The following is a 23,591-nucleotide window of genomic DNA, read 5'->3' as shown; positions in this document are numbered from 1 at the left end:
CTTTTTTTATAGTGGTTTATCTGATTTTATGATTTGTGTATCAAACATAGTTTATCACATTTTGAACCGTAAATTAAATACTGATTTCAATCGAAGAGATAGTAAAAGCATTTTGTGGATTTTTCTATTTAATTCTGCTCATCTTGAATCGAGTTTTGTAGTAATCAGTGATTGTGTATTAGTGTCCCATGATGAATGATCTTGGATCGATCAACACCCTTCCTTCAGACATAATAGAAAACATCTTATGGCGTCTACCAACCGATGAGATAGTAAGGGCAAGTCTTCTGTCTAAAGAATGGAGGTACAACTGGACCAAAATTCCTAAAGTTGCATTTAATGAGGATATGTTCGATCAATCAACTGTTGACGAAAATCAGGTGCCCTATATCGAGCAATGTAAGAGGAGGAGATGTAAATTTTTTTAGTGATGTACACCAATTATTGTTACTACACCAAGGATCAATAGTTGACTTCACCTTTTCCGTTGACTTAGATTATGAATACTATGAGGATTTCGACCAAATATTACTTCATTTGTCGAGAATGAATGCGTTGAAGAAACTTCACTTGAGTTCTAGGTGTGAATTGCCCTCATCCACTTTCTCGTTTCATCAGTTAACAAACCTACATCTCACTGATTGTTACATTGACCATATACCAACATTCAATGTATTTGGTAGCCTTACAAGTTTATGCTTGGAGTATATCGACTCCATCCCTAAAAAAACACTTATGAAAATCTTATCCGATAATCCACTACTTAAAAGCTTCACAATGGTAAGTTGGTTGTTACTTACTACACTAGAGTATTGATCCACATGTGATTTCATTACTTATTTTAATGGTTTAATTATCTGCAGCTTTCAATTGATGAAAATATTGTCACTGAAGAAGGTGAATATGGCACCTTGGATGAGCTATTTCAGAGATTACCTATGATTGAACATTTTACTCTTTGTGCTTGGGATATTGGGGTAAGTTTATCCACATCATATGTTTTTGACTTTACTTGGAAACTTCATTTTTTTATATATATTTGCTTGTCCCATGGTTGTAGATTTTTTATAGCGAGGTTATTCCACGAGAGGTTGCAACTTCATTAGTCCACCTCAAATACTTATACTTAGAAGGAATGTGTTTGGCTGAAAATGATTGGCTACGGTTTCTTGTACTTGTGATCAGAAGCTCCCCAAACTTGGAGAAACTTAAACCGGAGGTAAACAACATACATCTATCTTGTTCTTTTTCTATTTAATTTTGAGTCAGTTTTGTATGTTATCTCTGTAAGCATATAAAATATAGATATTTATGTTAGAAATATGTTCTCGGGTTGGCTACGGTTCGATCGTGGTTTGACCGTGGTACATATATTCTGAAGATATGTCCATGACATTAAATAATAAAAGTCCATTTATCCTATTCGGTCACACACAAAGGCCAATCGTAAATTGTTTGATATACCTTCTAATCGGAAATTAATTTATTAATCATTAGTTAATGGTTTAATAAATTAAGTAAATTTTTTTTATGTATGTACATATACTTACAAATCTAAATATATAAGATTTGATTTGATATAAATAAGATTTGATTTGATTTGTAAATCTTATTTTATATAAAGATTTGTACTATAATCATATTTTATATAATATATAAGATTTGATTTGATATAAATAAGATTTGATTTGATTTGTAAATCTTATTTTATATAATGATTTGTACTATAATCATATTTTATATAATATATAAGATTTGATTTGATATAAATAAGATTTGATTTGATTTGTAAATCTTATTTTATATAAAGATTTGATTTTGCAAATCTTTTAAAATCTTTCCAAATCTTTATATTTGTATTATATGTATCAATTTTATTCTATATAATACCAAGTCTTGGTATTGAAAATATATAGAAACTTGAGATACAAAAACACACATACAAAATGATATTTCTCTTTCTCTTTTTCAAGTAACCAAAATACTTGAGATCTATAATTGGGTTCGGTTTTGGTGGAAATAAGGAAAAAGAAAAGACCCGTTAATTAGAAGGTATAGATTGAAACAAGGTTGGAACTTTGGGTGTCTACTGTTTAGAGGAACTCTTCTTTGGATTTTTCAGATTCGATCTTCAAAATGCTACAAAGGTTGTATTCTAATCTTCTCTTGTTTAATTTCGTTAATTTTGTTTTGTTTGCTAAAGTTTTGTACAATGATCCGTGGAAGAGTATGATTTTGTAAAGTTTTAAAAATGCTTCCGCTCGCTTTGAATTTGTATCATACTCCAACAGTGGTATCCGAGCCATCTTGTACAAGTTTTAACAAACTTTTCTTATGATATTTAGTTTTGATGGATGCGTTGTGCATGATTCTTGGAGATGATCATGCATAACAAACATGCAAAACAAGTATCATAATTTATGTTTTATGTTTCCTAAATACTAATTTGAATCTTGGATTTTGGCAAAATGTAAAATGGGTTAAATTCATTTTTTTCATTTAAGAAATTTTTTTCAGCCTGGACAGTCTGTATTTGATGGACTGTTTCGGGGCTTTAAACTCAATATTATTGTATGAGACCAATTGCATTTGAAAGCTAACTGAAACAACTTAAATTTGAAAAAAAAAATCATCGAAAACGGATTAGAAATGAGTAAGATATGACCATTTAAAGTTACATGTATGAATCTGCCAAAATCCGAATATTTTAATGGTAACTTGCATGTTGACTATTAAAGATTCAATGTTTAGGAAAATAAAGTACATGAATTCTTTTCATGTTTTACATGAAATGAGAAAATTAAAATTATTAATTTTAGACTTTATGCTTTGGTAAGGTGAATAAATCTCCAACATGTTTTGATTCACTTAATATGTTTATTTGGATGGTTTTGGCATGAAAACCATACTTACAAAATATGAAGTGGGTTTACATACATATGTTATGTAAACAAGGATTGAATATTATAAGTGCCATTAAGTGTTGTTTAAATCAATCCTTATCGAAACATGTTATATGAAAATGGACGGTTGGCACTCCATTTGTTATGTATGTGATTGCTGTATGAAATCGGTAGTATTTGCCTCAATAAGACCCTTGTGTGGATGTTTGGTTGTATGATTTAATTTATTATTTATTCAGGATGAATGTAATAATTTATTAAACGACTTGCATGTCGTCTTTCTATTTATATTGTATTTGTAATAGTATAGAAAATAGAATAGTTATTTTGTAAGATAATGCAACCAAGATTGAAATCAAGAAGACGATGTTCACAAGGCGGCCCATCCGAGCATATAATGGAGATGGCGGTTTTAGTGGGAGCTAATTTTCACACAAGGTTATGTCCCTAGTTGACCAAGTTTTTTCGTGTGTTAGCTCACCGGAAAAACGCATAGGACTCGAGGCATACTACCGATAATTGCGTGTCATGATTATTATTGTGTTCTTATTTGTCTATGCCATGCTAGCTAGAAAATCAGTATAGAAACAAAAGACAATAATCATTTAAAATGGTTTGGTTAAAATTAGTTTAACAAACGCAACACGCAATACATAATTAGCAAATGTTTTAAAATGGAATAAACTACTTTTGCTAAAAGAAAACAAAACCCCGTTTTAAATGTAAACTTTACGCTACCCATGAGTAGTACACACATCCGAACCTTCTACCTGTTAGAGTTCGCGATACCCGAGAGTCTTGGGCCGGACTTTAATTAGGTGTTGTGAAGGGTGAGGTGAATTTCGCGATACCCGAGAGTCTTTGTAACGACCCGCACTTTTTCGATCATACTATACTTATAAGATTAATATTTACATAAATTAAACCTTGCCAACATGATAAGCAATCCAAATTGTCGAGATTTATATTTCCGAAAAGAGTTTTACACAACGTTTGACCGTCTAGTTTGACCGATGATATCACGAACTATACAATATATGATAATTATACGTTTGTGTATATAAATGTATATATACATATTTAACATGATTAATAAATGTTTTAATACCTCATTTTATATTAATAACAACAAGTTATATGTGTATTTTGAAACTACTAACTTAAGTTTTCAAAACGATAACTATACGTAACGTTATTTGACATAAATACTTAAGACATATAATGTTTATACATATATTGTATAAGTAATGTATTTAATCACTTTTAAGAACTTAAATACATAAAATCATATAAGTGTATTCACAAAAGATAGCTATATTTGAATCCTCATTCCATTTTTCACAAAATTTCTATACGTATACCTAGAGTATTTGTACTCGTATCATACCAAGCTTCTATACGTATTTACTATTGGTATATACACATCAAATCACCACCTAACCAGCCCTTATTCATGCCTTATGTATAAGGTAATTACTTTTGAATCATTGCAAGACTAATTACAAAAATACAAACTAGAATTTTGTCATGTTATCCTTAAAGATCACATTTTTAGGAGTATATATGTATCATCATTTTTGATTCATTTTTACTTCAATCTCTTAACTAAAAACACACACTCTTTCTTACTCTCTAAACTCCATAACAATCCAGCAAAGTTCCATAAAGATCTAGCTTCAAAAACCATACTAAAACACCATAAGAAAACCATACAAAAACACTTCAAGAAAACCTTCCAAGAACACCAACTTACTTCCAATCTTTCATCCACTTCCATCACCCTTTTGATTCTAGCTTCTTACTTCTCTTTTACAGCAACTTCATCCAAGGAACTTGAGGTAGAATCTATGTTCATAACCTTATTCGATTCATATATATATAGCTATCATATTTTGTGGTATACAAGTTTAACAACAAGAACATAGTTTGAATGTTTTCAAACTTGTTTGCAAACTAAATAGATCCTTCTAACTTAACTTTTAAAATACTTCAAGACATGTAACATAACTTATTTATATGTTAATTTAACAAGGTAAAACTTGGTTTTTCAAAGTATAAGTATTTTTGGAAAAATGGTCATTAAATGATTTTGTTGTAACAAAAATGTTTAACTTCATATGTTTCACTAAACTTTCACCTATGCCGTATGATTTTGAATACAAACCAAGGTATTTACAGTTCATAGTCTTAAAGAAGAACTCGATCCAAAAAGATGGCAATTTGAATCAACGAAAACGGACTTGTAACGAAGAAACTATGACCGAAACAAAATTGGCTATCCTAGATCATTTCAACTACGGGATCAATTGGAAAAAAATGATATAAATCACATATTTCTAAGATAACATGATATTTTATATATATGTACTTATAATTTAATTTTATATGGTTCAGGATCACCCGTAAACAATACGAGAAGATTAATCATAAGATCCCATGATTGTACGCAACACGTCATTTGACAACACCGGTACTTTATGTACGCAACACGTCATTTGACAACACCGGTACCATGGGTCAAGATTAATCTCGACCAATTCATATACGTTGGGGTTTTATTTATTTCGTTGGGGGTTTGGTTTATTTCATTGCGGGTATATTAAACATCTAAAAATGAACCATTAAAATTAAGTTACTAACAAAGAAATGCTAACTACGGACTAAGGAAATATTCAAAATATTAAAAGTATAACAAGTATGTATATATATAACGTTTGTTTTAAAATGAAAACATATTGATATATTATATATGGATAGGTTCGTGATATCAACCGGAAGACCGAGTCAAAATATATATATCATCAAGACAAGAGTGAGTATATAGTCCCACTTTTAAACTCTAAATATTTCGGGATGAGAATACATGTATTTTATGTTTTACGATATGGACACAAGTAACTGAAAAATATGTTCTACGTTGAGTTGTACCACTGGCATACTTCCCTGTAGCTTGGTAACTAATATTTACAGCGGTATTGTAAACGTGAATCCTGTTGATAGATCTATCGGGCCTGACAACCCCAACCGGACTGGACGACCAGTATTCAACGGTTGCACAGTACTTCGTTTTGTGACTACACTTGGTACGGTGTAGTAAGATTTCATATTAAAGGGAATATGCGACGTGATTAAATGTTAAGTATGGTTACCAAGTGCTCAACCACTTAGAATACTTTTATTAAACTGTTTATATACGAAATCTTGTGGTCTATATATATATTGCTGCCGGCATTAAACCTATATCTCACCAACTTTATGTTGACCTTTTAAAACATGTCTATTCTCAGGTGATTTCTAAAGCTTCCGCTGCATCATGTTGGATCTAACCAGGATCTTGCGTACGCATGTTTGTGTCAAAAATAAAACTGCATATCCGAGATGTTGTATTGTAAAATATGCTAGAAACCGTGTTGTTATCATCATTTGTAAAGTTTGTAAGTCGAAGATTATCGCTAAACGTTAATCTTCTTTTTATTGTCTTAAGCTTGTAACAAAAATAATGGTTATGGTTTGTAATGTATAATATATGCAGTTTTCTTTCAAAAATGTCTCATATAGAGGTCAATACCTCGCAATGAAATCATACGTTATCTAACGCGTTCTTATGGTTAAGGACGGGTTATGACATGTGGTATCAGAGCGTTGGTCTTAGCGAACCAGGTTTGCATTAGTGTGTCTAACCAAGAAGTCGTTAGGATACATTAGTAAAGTCTGGACTTTGACCGGGTCTGATTTTAAAAAAAAAAAACCATTGCTTATCACTGTTGGTTAAAATTTATGTGTAAATATTATGTAAGTACTAATGGGTTAGTTGTTATGTGATAGATGTCGGGCTCGAAACTTATTATCACATTCAGCGACTCCGAATCAGAACCTTCAGATTGTGTTTCAGTCATTAACATATCCGATGACGAAAGTGATATCTTTGGGGAAGACTCACAAATTCCGGATGAACCGACTATAGAGAACCCGGAAAGTGAACCCGAGGAGGAAAGTGAACCCGAGGAGGAAAGTGAACCCGAGGAGGAAAGTGAACCCGAGGAAGAAATACAGGAAATTACAAAAGACGAGTTCGAACTAGGAAAGAAACGAAAGGCTAATGAATTAGAAAATTCAAATCCCGAGTTTAATGAGAATGAAGTGGCACCAATTCCACTCAACACTACCACCCCTATCCCCGCTATTCCTATTAGTGCTATCCCGGCATCTAGTTCTTCGGCACCTCAGCCAAAACGTAGGGAGACAGCTAGGATTCGCGTTGGGGGATTCCCTGGACATAAATGTTTTGGGAAATAGACCAAATGATGCGCTACCGTATTAAACCATGGAATCACATAATGTTTTGTATAATATTATTAGTGTGGTTTGTTTAAAGTTTGATGTAAGCATATGTAAAATAGCGAAGTATGAAATGCAATAATTTTCCATGGTTAAGTATTATTTAGATTGTAGTAATTGGTTCTGTACTAAGCTATTAAGTATGAACATTAACGGGTAGGTACTACCCTAGATATAATTATAAAACGCTAATAAGAAGAAAAGGCTTTTATAATAATACCTGGTTCATATTATTAACAAGCTATAAATGTACTATAAATACACACTACATCTATAATATTCCATGTGAATAATTATTTTCTTTCATTAGGAAATGGCGCGATTGAATCGAATGACGGAACAAGAACTCGAGGAACTCATCAACCAGCGAGTGAACGACAGAATGTTATGGGTTGAGGCTGCAAGAGCTGCTGCAGTTAACCCAAATCCTCGTGTAGGATGCTCCTACAAGACGTTTCAAGCTTGCAAGCCCTCATCATTCAGTGGAACGGAAGGACCGATCGGTTTAACCCGATGGATAGAAAAGATGGAGACGGTGTTTAAAATCAGTGGTTGTGATGAAAAAGACATGACCAAGTTTGCATCGTGCACTTTACAAGATAGTGCACTCACATGGTGGAAGAATTATGTGAAGGCGGTAGGAGGAGATGTAGCTTATGATACTCCATGGGAAGAATTCAAAGCGATGATAATCACCGAGTATTGTCCAAGGAATGAGGTTATTAAGTTAGAAGATGAGTTACGAAGTTTGAAGGTGGTTGGTACTGAAATCACCAACTACAATCAGCGATTCATGGAATTGGTTTTACTATGTCCTGAATTGGTTCCAACCGAAGCACGGAAGATTGAAATGTACAAAAGTGGTTTGCCCAAGAAGGTCAAGGCAAACGTTACGGCGTCGAAACCTAAGACAATTCATGAAGCTATAACCATGGCGAACGAGTTAATGGATCAGGTCATTCTGGATAAGAAAGCATTCACTACTGAGGTGAAGGTATCAAGTAACAAAAGGAAGTGGAACGGAAATTATGATCGAGGTTACCAACAGCAATCTTTTAAGAAACCAGAAACCCCGAAAGGTGCGGGTAGCGGTTCAGGCTTTGGTTACAAAGGACAAAGTCCTTTATGCAACCGTTGTCACAAACATCACTTTGGTTACTGTAGTGTGTTGTGCACCAATTGCAATCGACAGGGACATCTTGCTGAAGATTGTAAGGCTCTCGTTACAAATGCAAATGGTAAGAAGACTCCTGCCACCAACGCAAATAGAACTGCTTTGGCTAACATTACTTGTTTTGGGTGTGGAAAACAAGGTCATTATAAGAGCCAGTGCCCGAATCAGAATGGCGGACCTGCACGTGGAAGAGCGTTTGTTATTAATGCTAGAGAGGCACGAGAAGACCCGGAGCTTGTTACGGGTACGTTTACCATTAATAACTTATCAGCATCTATTTTATTTGATACTGGCGCCGATAGAAGTTATGTGTGTAGAAATTTTTACACTAAATTGAATTGTTCATCATTACCTCTAGATGCTAAGTACTTGATTGAGTTAGCTAATGGTAAACTAATTAAAGCCGATAAAATTTGTCGAGGTTGTGAAATAAATCTAGCCGGAGAAACGTTTAAAATCGACTTAATACCCGTAGAATTAGGAGGTTTTGATGTAATAGTCGGCATGGACTGGATGTCCAAAATAGGAGCGGAAGTTGTTTGTGCTAAGAAGGCAATTCGTATTCCTGGTAAGGATAAAATACCGGTGATGATTTATGGAGAGAAGGGTAATTCAAAGCTAAAACTCATTAGCTGTTTGAAAGCCAAGAAGTGTTTAGAAAAGGGATGTTACGCTATTTTAGCACATGTTAATAAAGTCGAAAAGAAAGAAAAGTGCATCAACGACGTGCCTGTGGCAAGAGATTTTCCTGAAGTTTTTCCGGAAGAATTGCCGGGATTACCTCCATTTAGATCGGTAGAATTTCAAATAGATTTAGTACCAGGAGCTGCACCAGTGGCTCGTGCTCCATATAGACTTGCACCGTCCGAGTTAAAAGAACTTCAAAGTCAGTTAAAAGAATTACTGGACCGTGGATTCATACGACCGAGTACTTCACCGTGGGGAGCTCCAATTTTGTTTGTTAAGAAGAAAGATGGATCTTTTAGGATGTGTATAGACTATCGTGAATTAAATAAGTTAACTATCAAGAATCGGTATCCACTACCGAGAATTGATGACTTATTTGATCAATTGCAAGGATCATGTGTTTATTCAAAAATCGACTTAAGATCGGGCTATCATCAACTACGCGTCAAAGAAGAGGATATTCCGAAAACTGCTTTTCGGACACGTTATGGTCATTACGAATTTTTGGTCATGCCGTTTGCATTGACGAATGCGCCAGCTGTATTCATGGACCTCATGAATCGAGTTTGTAGTCCGTACTTAGATAAGTTTGTTATCGTTTTCATTGATGATATTCTTATCTATTCCAAGAGTGAGCAAGAGCATGAAGAGCATTTAAGGTTGATATTGGAGTTGTTGAGAAAAGAACAGCTATATGCTAAATTTTCTAAGTGTGCTTTCTGGTTGAAAGAAGTGCAATTTCTTGGTCACGTTGTTAATAGCGAAGGAATTCAGGTTGATCCAGCAAAAACTGAAGCTATTGAAAAATGGGAGACTCCTAAGACACCAACACAGATACGCCAATTTTTGGGTTTAGCCGGTTATTATAGAAGGTTTATTCAAGATTTTTCTCGAATAGCTAAGCCGTTGACAGCGTTAACGCAAAAAGGGAAGAAATATGAATGGACCTCGGAGCAGGAGAACGCATTTCAATTACTGAAGAAGAAGTTAACTACGGCGCCTATTTTATCGTTACCAGAAGGGAACGATGATTTTGAAATATATTGTGACGCTTCGCGACAAGGTTTTGGTTGTGTTCTTATGCAACGAAAGAAAGTAATTGCATTCGCATCCCGACAATTGAAGATTCACGAGCGAAATTATACGACGCATGATCTAGAATTGGGAGCAGTCGTGTTTGCATTGAAGATGTGGAGACACTACTTGTATGGGGTTAAATTCACTGTGTTTACTGATCATAAAAGCCTTCAACATATTTTTGATCAGAAACAATTGAACATGAGGCAACGTAGGTGGGTCGAGTTAATAAACGACTATGATTGTGAAATTCGTTATCATCCCGGAAAGGCGAACGTGGTTGCCGATGCTTTAAGCAGAAAGGAACGAGAACCAATTCGAGTTCGAGCAATGAATATAAAAATTCGCATGAATCTCAATTCACAAATCAAAGAAGTTCAACGAGAAGCACTTACTAAAGAAAATATAGGAAATGAAATAATGAAGAAGTATGAGAAGCAACTCGTTATGCGGGAAGATGGAATTCGATATTTTGCAAATCGTATTTGGGTACCGAAGTTGGGTGGATTAAGGAAGTTGATATTGAACGAGGCACATAAGACAAGATATTCGATACATCCTGGAGTTGGAAAGATGTACCAAGATCTTAAGACGCATTATTGGTGGCCTAATTTGAAGACAGACGTTGCAACATATGTTGGGGAATGTTTAACTTGTTCCAAAGTCAAAGCAGAACACCAGAAGCCGTCAGGGTTACTTCAACAACCAGAAATTCCAGAATGGAAATGGGACGGTATTACCATGGATTTCATCACGAAGTTACCAAAGACTGCCTGGGGATACGACACCATTTGGGTGATTGTTGATCGTCTCACCAAGTCTGCACATTTCTTGCCTATAAAGGAAACGGATAGAATGGAGAAACTATTACGATTGTATATAAAGGAAGTTGTTTCAAGGCATGGAATACCTATTTCCATTATATCCGATCGTGATAGTAGGTTTACCTCAAAGTTTTGGCAATCACTACAGGAGGCACTAGGAACTCGTTTGGATATGAGTACCGCATATCATCCGCAAACGGACGGGCAGAGTGAAAGAACAATTCAGACTCTTGAAGACATGCTCAGGGCATGTGTGATCGATTTTGGAAACGGATGGGATAAGTATCTACCATTAGCAGAATTCTCGTATAATAATAGTTATCATGCGAGCATTAAAGCTGCACCATTCGAAGCATTGTACGGAAGGAAGTGTAGATCTCCTATCTGTTGGAATGAAGTAGGAGATCGACAATTAACTGGTCCCGAGATCATACACGAAACGACCGAGAAGATAGTACAAATCAAGGAGAGATTGAAAACAGCCCGTAGTCGCCAAAAGAGCTACGCCGATGTCCGAAGGAAACCATTAGAGTTTCAGGTCGGGGACATGGTTATGCTAAAGGTGTCACCTTAGAAAGGTGTGATACGTTTCGGCAAAAGGGGTAAACTAAACCCAAGGTATGTAGGCCCGTTCAAGATCATCGAACGCATTGGACCGGTAGCTTATCGACTCGAGTTACCGCAACAACTCGCCGGAGTACATAATACCTTTCACGTCTCAAACCTTAAGAAGTGTCTTGCAAAGGAAGACCTCACCATTCCTCTTGAAGAAATCCATGTCGACGAGAAACTACAATTCGTCGAAGAACCAATTGAAATCATGGACCGTGAAGTTAAACAGCTCAAACAGAGCAATATACCGATTGTTAAGGTTCGTTGGAATGCTAGAAGAGGTCCCGAGTTTACTTGGGAACGAGAGGATCAGATGAAACGAAAGTATCCGCATTTGTTTCTCGATGACGCAAAATAGGTACAATTTTAAAATTTCGGGACGAAATTTATTTAACGGGGAGGTAATGTAACGACCCGCACTTTTTCGATCATACTATACTTATAAGATTAATATTTACATAAATTAAACCTTGCCAACATGATAAGCAATCCAAATTGTCGAGATTTATATTTCCGAAAAGAGTTTTACACAACGTTTGACCGTCTAGTTTGACCGATGATATCACGAACTATACAATATATGATAATTATACGTTTGTGTATATAAATGTATATATACATATTTAACATGATTAATAAATGTTTTAATACCTCATTTTATATTAATAACAACAAGTTATATGTGTATTTTGAAACTACTAACTTAAGTTTTCAAAACGATAACTATACGTAACGTTATTTGACATAAATACTTAAGACATATAATGTTTATACATATATTGTATAAGTAATGTATTTAATCACTTTTAAGAACTTAAATACATAAAATCATATAAGTGTATTCACAAAAGATAGCTATATTTGAATCCTCATTCCATTTTTCACAAAATTTCTATACGTATACCTAGAGTATTTGTACTCGTATCATACCAAGCTTCTATACGTATTTACTATTGGTATATACACATCAAATCACCACCTAACCAGCCCTTATTCATGCCTTATGTATAAGGTAATTACTTTTGAATCATTGCAAGACTAATTACAAAAATACAAACTAGAATTTTGTCATGTTATCCTTAAAGATCACATTTTTAGGAGTATATATGTATCATCATTTTTGATTCATTTTTACTTCAATCTCTTAACTAAAAACACACACTCTTTCTTACTCTCTAAACTCCATAACAATCCAGCAAAGTTCCATAAAGATCTAGCTTCAAAAACCATACTAAAACACCATAAGAAAACCATACAAAAACACTTCAAGAAAACCTTCCAAGAACACCAACTTACTTCCAATCTTTCATCCACTTCCATCACCCTTTTGATTCTAGCTTCTTACTTCTCTTTTACAGCAACTTCATCCAAGGAACTTGAGGTAGAATCTATGTTCATAACCTTATTCGATTCATATATATATATAGCTATCATATTTTGTGGTATACAAGTTTAACAACAAGAACATAGTTTGAATGTTTTCAAACTTGTTTGCAAACTAAATAGATCCTTCTAACTTAACTTTTAAAATACTTCAAGACATGTAACATAACTTATTTATATGTTAATTTAACAAGGTAAAACTTGGTTTTTCAAAGTATAAGTATTTTTGGAAAAATGGTCATTAAATGATTTTGTTGTAACAAAAATGTTTAACTTCATATGTTTCACTAAACTTTCACCTATGCCGTATGATTTTGAATACAAACCAAGGTATTTACAGTTCATAGTCTTAAAGAAGAACTCAATCCAAAAAGATGGCAATTTGAATCAACGAAAACGGACTTGTAACGAAGAAACTATGACCGAAACAAAATTGGCTATCCTAGATCATTTCAACTACGGGATCAATTGGAAAAAAATGATATAAATCACATATTTCTAAGATAACATGATATTTTATATATATGTACTTATAATTTAATTTTATATGGTTCAGGATCACCCGTAAACAATACGAGAAGATTAATCATAAGATCCCATGATTGTACGCAACACGTCATTTGACAACACCGGTACTTTATGTACGCAACACGTCATTTGACAACACCGGTACCATGGGTCAAGATTAATCTCGACCAATTCATATACGTTGGGGTTTTATTTATTTCGTTGGGGGTTTGGTTTATTTCATTGCGGGTATATTAAACATCTAAAAATGAACCATTAAAATTAAGTTACTAACAAAGAAATGCTAACTACGGACTAAGGAAATATTCAAAATATTAAAAGTATAACAAGTATGTATATATATAACGTTTGTTTTAAAATGAAAACATATTGATATATTATATATGGATAGGTTCGTGATATCAACCGGAAGACCGAGTCAAAATATATATATCATCAAGACAAGAGTGAGTATATAGTCCCACTTTTAAACTCTAAATATTTCGGGATGAGAATACATGTATTTTATGTTTTACGATATGGACACAAGTAACTGAAAAATATGTTCTACGTTGAGTTGTACCACTGGCATACTTCCCTGTAGCTTGGTAACTAATATTTACAGCGGTATTGTAAACGCGAATCCTGTTGATAGATCTATCGGGCCTGACAACCCCAACCGGACTGGACGACCAGTATTCAACGGTTGCACAGTACTTCGTTTTGTGACTACACTTGGTACGGTGTAGTAAGATTTCATATTAAAGGGAATATGCGACGTGATTAAATGTTAAGTATGGTTACCAAGTGCTCAACCACTTAGAATACTTTTATTAAACTGTTTATATACGAAATCTTGTGGTCTATATATATATTGCTGCCGGCATTAAACCTATATCTCACCAACTTTATGTTGACCTTTTAAAACATGTCTATTCTCAGGTGATTTCTAAAGCTTCCGCTGCATCATGTTGGATCTAACCAGGATCTTGCGTACGCATGTTTGTGTCAAAAATAAAACTGCATATCCGAGATGTTGTATTGTAAAATATGCTAGAAACCGTGTTGTTATCATCATTTGTAAAGTTTGTAAGTCGAAGATTATCGCTAAACGTTAATCTTCTTTTTATTGTCTTAAGCTTGTAACAAAAATAATGGTTATGGTTTGTAATGTATAATATATGCAGTTTTCTTTCAAAAATGTCTCATATAGAGGTCAATACCTCGCAATGAAATCATACGTTATCTAACGCGTTCTTATGGTTAAGGACGGGTTATGACAGTCTTGGGCCGGATTTCACGTGTATCTATCACGTACGATTTACAATCTGAAATCGTGGTTTGTGGCAAACCCACCAGGAGGAAGGATTAGCGTAGAAGGGATTAAACATGCCAAGTGAAATAATTGATTATCACTAAATCCCGCAGAACCTAATAATTTCATAATGGATGAAATTGATAATATAGTTACCTACCTAAATAGCTTATGGTTGGCGATCCGCGGCGAACCCGTCGTTAACATAAGTGAAATATGGATCTTAGCCTTGTTAATTATAATTGTTTGAATATTAAACACACTTGGGTAATTATCTTAACAAGGTTTAAACATATCAAACTAACTAATACAACTTACTTTAAAAATAAAAATATGACAGATGTCTGCAACAAACACAAATCCTACTCCGTCACCAATCACTAATTTCTGCCTTAAAGAGCTCCTCGAAAAGGACAAGCTTACGGGTTTGAACTACATGGAATGGCTTCGCAACCTAAGAATTGCTCTTAGGATGGAAGGAAAGATCAGGGCAATTGAGGAACCCTTACCGGCAGAACCCGGATCGAGAGCTACTCAAGCGGCTAGGGACGAGTTTGAAAAACGTTGTTCCGAGTCTAATGAGGTAGCATGCTTGATGTTGGCGACTATGTCTCCGGAGCTCCAAAAGGGCATGGAGAGCTTAGGGTCGTATGACATGCTTAACCAACTCAAAGACATGTTCCAACAACAAGCAAAGCAAGAAAGGTTTGACACCGTGAAAGCTCTCGTATCTTGCAAAATGGCAACATGAAGTACCGTTAGTGTCCATGTACTACAAATGAAAGGGTACATAGACCGGTTGGAGCGCCTTGGTTTTTCCATAAGTCAGGAGCTTGCAACGGATTTTATCCTGAACTCGCTGAATAGTGCATATGAAGGATTCATTATGAACTATAATATGAACAATATGGAGAAAACAATCATGGAGCTCCATGGCATGTTAAAAACCGCTGAGGCTAACATGGCCAAAGCTAAACCCGCAACTACCGTTCTAGCCATTCGTGAAGGTGGGATTAAGAAGAAGAAAAATAAAGCAAATGGCAAGAACAAGGGCAAGGGTAAGGTTGGCACGTCCAACTTCAAACCTAAACCAAAGGGCATTGCTAACTCTTCTACTTCAAAGATCCCGCAAACCAAGTCTCCTGAAGAAGCAATATGCTTTCATTGTGGGGATAAAGGACATTAGAGGCGCAATTGTACTAAGTACTTGAAGGAACTTAATGAACTACGGGCTAAGGGAGTCGCCGTACCTTCAGGTTTGTTCATGATTGAACTAAACAATACTACTATTTCTAATTCCTGGGTATTGAACACGGGATGTGGTACTCACATTTGTACAAATGTGCAGGGACTCACAAGAAGTAGGAAGCTGAAGACCGGGGAGCTTAATCTAATCATGGGGAATAAGAATGTTGCCTCTGTTGACATGATTGGAGAATACAAGCTTTCTTTTGATTCTGGTTTATGTATCGTTTTATCTAATGTTTGCTATAGTGTCAAAATGGCAAGAAACATTATATCTTTTGATGCTTTATTTAATGATGGTTTTAATTTTAGTTTTGATAATGGATCAATACTTGTTCACAAAAATGAGATGTTTTATTTCAAGGCAAGTCCTTGTAAAGGCATCTTAGAAACCACAGCAAAGCTAAATGATAGTTCAATCTACAATGTTGATTCATCCAAAGATGTTTTGGATAAAACGTATCTATGGCATTGTCGTTTAGGCCACATAAACAAGAAACGCATAGCCAAACTCCAGTCAGATGGAATTCTAGAATCATTTGATATAATATCGTATGATGAATGCGAATCTTGCTTATCAGGAAAAATGACAAAGGCACCTTTCACAGGAAGCTGTGAACGGGCAAAGGATCTGTTGGGGTTGGTACACACTGATGTGTGCAGTCCGTTCAGATCGCCTACTAGACACAAGGAACGATACTTCGTTACATTTACTGATGACTTCAGTAGATATGGCTATGTTTATTTAATTAAACAAAAGTCTGAAACTTTTGGAGTGTTCAAGGCATACCAAAACGAAGTAGAAAATCAACTGAACAAAAAAATTAAGATTCTCCGATCTGATAGAGGTGGTGAATATCTTAATGATGAATTTCGTGATCATCTACTGGGTTGTGGGATAATCTCACAATTAGCTCCTCCTAGAACACCACAACATAATGGTGTGGCTGAAAGGAGGAATCGAACATTACTTGATATGGTTCGATCCATGATGAGCCGCACAATACTTCCAATCGGTTTTTGGGGTTACGCCCTACAAACTGCCGCAAGGATCTTTAACCTCATCCCAACCAAGAAAGTTTCCAAAACACCTTATGAGATATGGCATGGTAAAACTGTGTCTCTCTCATATCTAAGAATCTGGGGTTGTGAGGCTTACGTTCGTCGTGAAGCTCAAGATAAACTTGAACCCAGATCTGAAAAGTGTTTATTTGTTGGTTACCCGACTGATTCTTTTGGATATTTGTTTTACAACCCTACTGAGAACAAAGTCTTTGTGTCTCGAAGGGGAGTCTTCCTTGAAAAGGATCTCATATCGAAAGGAACCAGTGGGAGCAAAATTGACCTTGAAGAAATTCAAGAATCAACCGACATGGAAACCGATATTGGAACCGATTCTCCTCAAGAGGTCGACGAGCCTGCAATTGAAAGAGAAACTGACCTACAGCCACCACCCATACGTAGATCTGATAGAGTTCGTCAAACACCAAAGAAATATAGTTTACACATATTTGAGGGTGATGATGAAAATATAGATTCTGATGAACCTATTACCTATCAGGAAGCGATAACAGGCCCTGAGTCTGCCAAATGGAAGGAGGCTATGGACAACGAGATCCAATCCATGCATGATAATCAAGTCTGGACCTTGATTGATCATATACCAGGTATTAAAACTATTGGGTGTAAGTGGGTCTTCAAGAAGAAGACCGATATGGATGGAAATGTACACACATTCAAAGCCAGACTGGTGGCTAAGGGTTACACGCAACAATATGGTGTAGACTATGATGAAACTTTTTTACCTGTAGCTATGTTGAAATCTATTAGAATACTTCTTGCCATAGCTGCATTTTATGACTATGAGATATGGCAAATGGATGTAAAAACAGCTTTCCTTAATGGTAAACTAACAGAGGATGTGTTTATGACACAACCTGAGGGTTATGTACATCCTAAGTATCCTAATAGTGTGTGCAAGCTTCAAAGGTCCATTTATGGACTTAAACAAGCTTCTCGTACCTGGAATCTTTGCTTTAATGAGAAGATCAAAGAATTTGGTTTTATTAGAGGCGAAGATGAGCCATGTGTCTATGTTAGGTCTAGTGGGAGTGGTGTAGTCTTCCTTGTACTATATGTCGGAGACATATTACTCATGGGAAACGATATCCCGACATTGAAAGATGTCAAAGCTTGGCTAGGGAAATGTTTCTCCATGAAAGACATAGGAGATGCATCATATATTTTGGGTATAAAGATCTATCGAGATAGGTCAAGGAGATTAATTGGTCTAAACCAAAGTGCATATATAGATAAGATACTGAAGAAATTCGGTATGCATAACTCTAAGAAAGGGTGCGTTCCTATGAACCCTGGAATGATATTGAGTAAGTCTCAATGACCTAATTTTGACTTGGAGTCAGCTACCATGAGTCGTACTCCATATGCTTCAGCTATAGGATCGATCATGTATGTGATGATATGCACTAGGCCTGACGTGTCGTATGCACTAAGCATGACTAGTCGTTATCAGGCCAATCCTGGTGAAGCTCATTGGATAGCAGTCAAGAACATTCTAAAGTATCTTAGGAGGACTAAAGAGATGTTCTTGGTCTATGGTGGGAATGGCCAGCTGAGCGTCAAAGGATACTCAGACGCTAGTTTCCAATCATATAGAGATGATTGCTCTTCACAATCAGGATTTGTATTTATGTTGAACGGTGGAGCCGTCACATGGAGAAGTGGCAAGCAAAGTACTATTGCTGATTCTACGACAGAAGCCGAGTATATAGCGGTAAATGAAGCTGCTAAAGAGGCCATGTGGATAAAGAAATTCATCGGGGATCTACGAGTGGTTCCTACAATCCATGATCCTGTTGAGATTTTCTGCGACAATGTGAGTGCGATTGTCTTGGCTCAAGAACCGAGGTCACAAAAGCGCACACGGCACATACTCAGAAAGTACCATTACATCCGTCAACTTGTAGCAGAAAATGACATATTATTAAGTAGAGTAAACATGACTAAGAACTTGGCTGATATTTTCACCAAGCCTTTGCCACAGACTAAGCATGATGCTCATAGCATGTCTATTGGCATTCGTGTCATCGATGATAAAGTTTGATTGTATTTATTATGTTAAGTTTGAAACTTTAAACATTGGGCAATAATATATGTTGCAATTGATCTGATGATTAATATATTGAGATTATATTATACGCACGATGCGATCATTTCATTGTATATTGCCATGTTTCATTTTGCATGTTTTAACTTCCAATGAATATTATTTCATAAACTTCCACAGTCGATCATTCTCTAAGGAAGAGAGAATTGAATTAAGGCTGCTATGAAGTGTAGTAATATAGGCTTATATGAAACTACATTCATGAGGAACTTGATAGTTGATTCAAGGTTCTGGAATGACCACACTTAGACATTACTTCATGGTTTTAAGTCACAAGTAAGCTCTAAGATGACAATATCATTTATCCTAGAGTGGATATGTATGAGGAATACTATATTCTACTTTGACCTGTATTTAACGCTGTGCGTAAATGCCAGTCATAAGGGTGCAGATCAGGTACAATATGGGATGTGGTGGATGTCTATACATTTGAAGCAATTTGTTCCTTCTTCTCATATTAAGTTGAAGCGATATCTCTGGGGCCCTCGTTGATTTGTGCTGCATTAAATGCATGGCCATGCTACGACTGAATTGATGCAATAGCAGTCTATTTGATCACCACAAATCTCTATCGGGAAACATAATCTTGAATGATGATGATTGACACTTAACCATGTCACACGTTCATATAGATATCTTGAACAAAAGGATGACTGATATAAATCAAAATATAGGAGTGTAACGTAGCAGACTAGTTGTTACACACGGTGTGTCTTTTAAGACAGGCCAATATTATTAATGTCAGTGCAAGTGGGAGTCTGTTAGAAATATGTTCTCGGGTTGGCTACGGTTCGATCGTGGTTTGACCGTGGTACATATATTCCGAAGATATGCCCATGACATTAAATAATAAAAGTCCATTTATCCTATTCGGTCACACACAAAGGCCAATCGTAAATTGTTTGATATACCTTCTAATCGGAAATTAATTTATTAATCATTAGTTAATGGTTTAATAAATTAAGTAAGTTTTTTTTATGTATGTACATATACTTACAAATCTAAATATATAAGATTTGATTTGATATAAATAAGATTTGATTTGATTTGTAAATCTTATTTTATATAAAGATTTGTACTATAATCATATTTTATATAATATATAAGATTTGATTTGATATAAATAAGATTTGATTTGATTTATAAATCTTATTTTATATAATGATTTGTACTATAATCATATTTTATATAATATATAAGATTTGATTTGATATAAATAAGATTTGATTTGATTTGTAAATCTTATTTTATATAAAGATTTGATTTTGCAAATCTTTTAAAATCTTTCCAAATCTTTATATTTGTATTATATGTATCAATTTTATTCTATATAATACCAAGTCTTGGTATTGAAAATATATAGAAACTTGAGATACAAAAACACATATACAAAATGATATTTCTCTTTCTCTTTTTCAAGTAACCAAAATACTTGATATCTATAATTGGGTTCGGTTTTGGTGGAAATAAGGAAAAAGAAAAGACCCGTTAAGTAGAAGGTATAGATTGAAACAAGGTTGGAACTTTGGGTGTCTACCGTTTAGAGGAACTCTTCTTTGGGTTTTTCAGATTCGATCTTCAAAAGGCTACAAAGGTTGTATTCTAATCTTCTCTTGTTTAATTTCGTTAATTTTGTTTTGTTTGCTAAAGTTTTGTACAATGATCCGTGAAAGAGTATGATTTTGTAAAGTTTTAAAAATGCTTCCGCTCACTTTGAATTTGTATCATACTCCAACAATTTAAGGTTAAAAACTCACTTATTACCCAATTCACTAGAAAACCCACTTAAACCAATTCCATATTGGTGTATTCTCATTTTATTGTGATACTAAAGGCGTCTTCCATTTCTTTTTGTTGTTGTTATAAACATACTAACCCATAAATAAAACATTGATAGATGCAATGTGGGGTCTCAAAGAAGCATTGGACGGAATTTGATGATGACTTATACTCTGTTACAATGCAAGATTGTTCGGATATGTGGTTGGAACATTTGACTGAATTGGAGTTTAAATATTTTGGCGTTATGAAGCCTCATCTGGGTTTTTTGAAGTTTATCTTAGCCAAGTCACCCGTTCTCAAAAAGGTCAGAATAAAGGTTAAGCTTTACGATAATGATGAAGCATTGAAGTTGTTAGGAGCTATCTCACCCTTACAACGTGCATTTCCAATGGTTGAAATCAGTATACATTAAGTGGAAGGATGTTGATCGCGTTGCTACTTGTTCTTTTGTGATTTGTTCAGTTAAACCTTTCGATTTTTTGTTGTTGTTGACGTCCATACTTTTGGGATACTAGAGAATTGTAGAAGTAGAATTCCTACTATTTATATTATTTGTGCTGCAATACAATAGCTTCTCTTGCCCTACTGTTTTAATTTGAGAAAAAGTAGGTAATAGCTGTGTTGTGTTGTCAGCAAGTTTATGTTCCATTTTTGCTCTCAAACTTACAAAGCCATTGAATTTGCACGCAATGTCCTTACAAGTGTAGCAACAGATCTTCGTGAGCATGTTAACTCCCTCATCTAAGTTTCTCACACTCTACACCAGTGAGACACACTTCACTGGTTATATAGTTTATATCTTCCTATCCATAAGAAAGGAAGTTTGTTTACTATTCACCGGTTATATATAGTTTATATGCCAACGATGCACTAACACTAAAAACCATTGATAGATGCTATGCGAACATGATGATCATGAGGACTTATACTCTGTAACAATGCAAGATTGTTCAGATATAAAGTTGAAACATTTGATTGAATTGGAGATTGAAGATAATTCAAACACGAAGCATGAGTTGCAGTTTGTGAAGCTTATATTGGCCAAGTCACCTGTTCTTGAGAAGGTAAGGTTAAATGTTTACTATAAAGATGAAGAGTTGAAGTTGTTAGAAGCTCTCTTACCCTCATCACCTGCATCACCAATGGTTGAAATCATTGGTTATTGTGATGGTAAAGATCAAGTCATTTTTACGTCACTTAAATCGGTGAATGAAACCTATTGAGATCGGTGATGTAATATACTAATGCTTAGTTGCTACTTAATCTGTGATTTTTTGGGTTGCATCTCTTTTGATATTTTTCACTTTTGGTTTCCAAGCAATTTGTGTACTCAAAACTTGTGGGATGGTAAATGAAATGTCCCGTTCATATTGATTATAAACGTTCCATATTAATTGATTTCGTCGCGAGGTTTTGACCTCTATATGAGACGTTTTTCAAAGACTGCATTCATTTTTAAAACAACCATAACCTTTATTTTATCGATAAAGGTTTAAAAAGCATTACGTAGATTATTAAATAAAGATAATCTAAAATATACCGTTTACACACTACCATTACATAATGGTTTACAATATGAATATATTACATCAAAAATAAGTTTCTTGAATGCAGTTTTACGTAATATCATACAAGCATGGACTCCAAATCTTGTCCTTATTTTAGTATGCAACAGCGGAAGCTCTTAATAATCACCTGAGAATAAACATGCTTAAAACGTCAACAAAAATGTTGGTGAGTTATAGGTTTAACCTATATATTATCAAATCATAATAATAGACCACAAGATTTCATATTTCAATACATCCCATACATAGAGATAAAAATCATTCATACGGTGAACACCTGGTAACCGACATTAACAAGATGCATATATGAATATCCCCATCATTCCGGGACATCCATCGGACATGATATAAAAACTCGAAGTACTAAAGCATCCGCTACAACGGATGTGGTTTGTTGGGCCCAATAGATCTATCTTTAGGATTCGCGTCAATTAGTAGACTGGTTTACTAATTCTTAGGTTACCAAGTAAAAGGGGCATATTCGGCTTCGATCGTTCAACCATAGAAAGTAGTTTCATGTACTTGTGTCTATTTTGTAAAACATTTATAAAGCTGCATGTATTCTCATCCCAAAAATATTAGATTTTAAAAGTGGGACTATAACTCACTTTCACAGATTTTTACTTCGTCGGGAAGTAAGACTTGGCCACTGGTCGATTCACGAACCTATAACAAATATGTACATATATATCAAAGTATGTTCAAAATATATTTACAATATTTCTAATACGTTTTAATGTTTTAAGTTTATTAAGTCAGCTGTCCTCGTTAGTAACCTACAACTAGTTGTCCATAGTTAGATGTACAGAAATAAATTGATATATATTATCTTGACCCAATCCATGACCCAGTGTATACACGTCTTAGGCTAGATCACAACTCAAAGTATATATATTTTTGGAATCAACCTCAACCCTGTATAGCTAACTCCAACATTACTGCATATAGAGTGTCTATGGTTGTTCCAAATAATATATATAGATGGGTCG

General features: G+C 34.8%; 1 protein-coding gene across 1 annotated transcript; it reads left to right on the top strand.

Moving 5' to 3' along the window:
* Nucleotides 1-191: 191 nt before the first annotated feature.
* Nucleotides 192-22,257, top strand: LOC139859954 (F-box/FBD/LRR-repeat protein At1g13570-like). The gene is made up of 6 exons (XM_071848735.1): nucleotides 192-399; nucleotides 497-780; nucleotides 864-977; nucleotides 1,061-1,219; nucleotides 21,150-21,425; nucleotides 21,928-22,257. The coding sequence occupies exons 1-6, from the start codon at nucleotides 192-194 to the stop codon at nucleotides 22,255-22,257; spliced, it is 1,371 nt and encodes a 456-aa protein (XP_071704836.1).
* Nucleotides 22,258-23,591: the final 1,334 nt, after the last annotated feature.

This window comes from Rutidosis leptorrhynchoides, chromosome 7 (genome assembly GCF_046630445.1).
Source record: "Rutidosis leptorrhynchoides isolate AG116_Rl617_1_P2 chromosome 7, CSIRO_AGI_Rlap_v1, whole genome shotgun sequence".
Taxonomy (NCBI): domain Eukaryota; kingdom Viridiplantae; phylum Streptophyta; class Magnoliopsida; order Asterales; family Asteraceae; genus Rutidosis; species Rutidosis leptorrhynchoides.
This window is presented reverse-complemented; position numbering and strand designations above follow the sequence as displayed.

What these genes read in the sequence shown, in the direction of transcription:
- LOC139859954 (XM_071848735.1), top strand. Translation starts at nt 192, where the DNA reads ATGAATGATCTTGGATCGATCAACACCCTTCCTTCAGACATAATAGAA. An exon ending in GGTGCCCTATATCGAGCAAT is followed by an intron (nt 400 to 496) that starts GTAAGAGGAGGA and finishes CCGTTGACTTAG; the next exon opens with ATTATGAATACTATGAGGAT. An exon ending in TGGAGAAACTTAAACCGGAG is followed by an intron (nt 1,220 to 21,149) that starts GTAAACAACATA and finishes AAACATTGATAG; the next exon opens with ATGCAATGTGGGGTCTCAAA.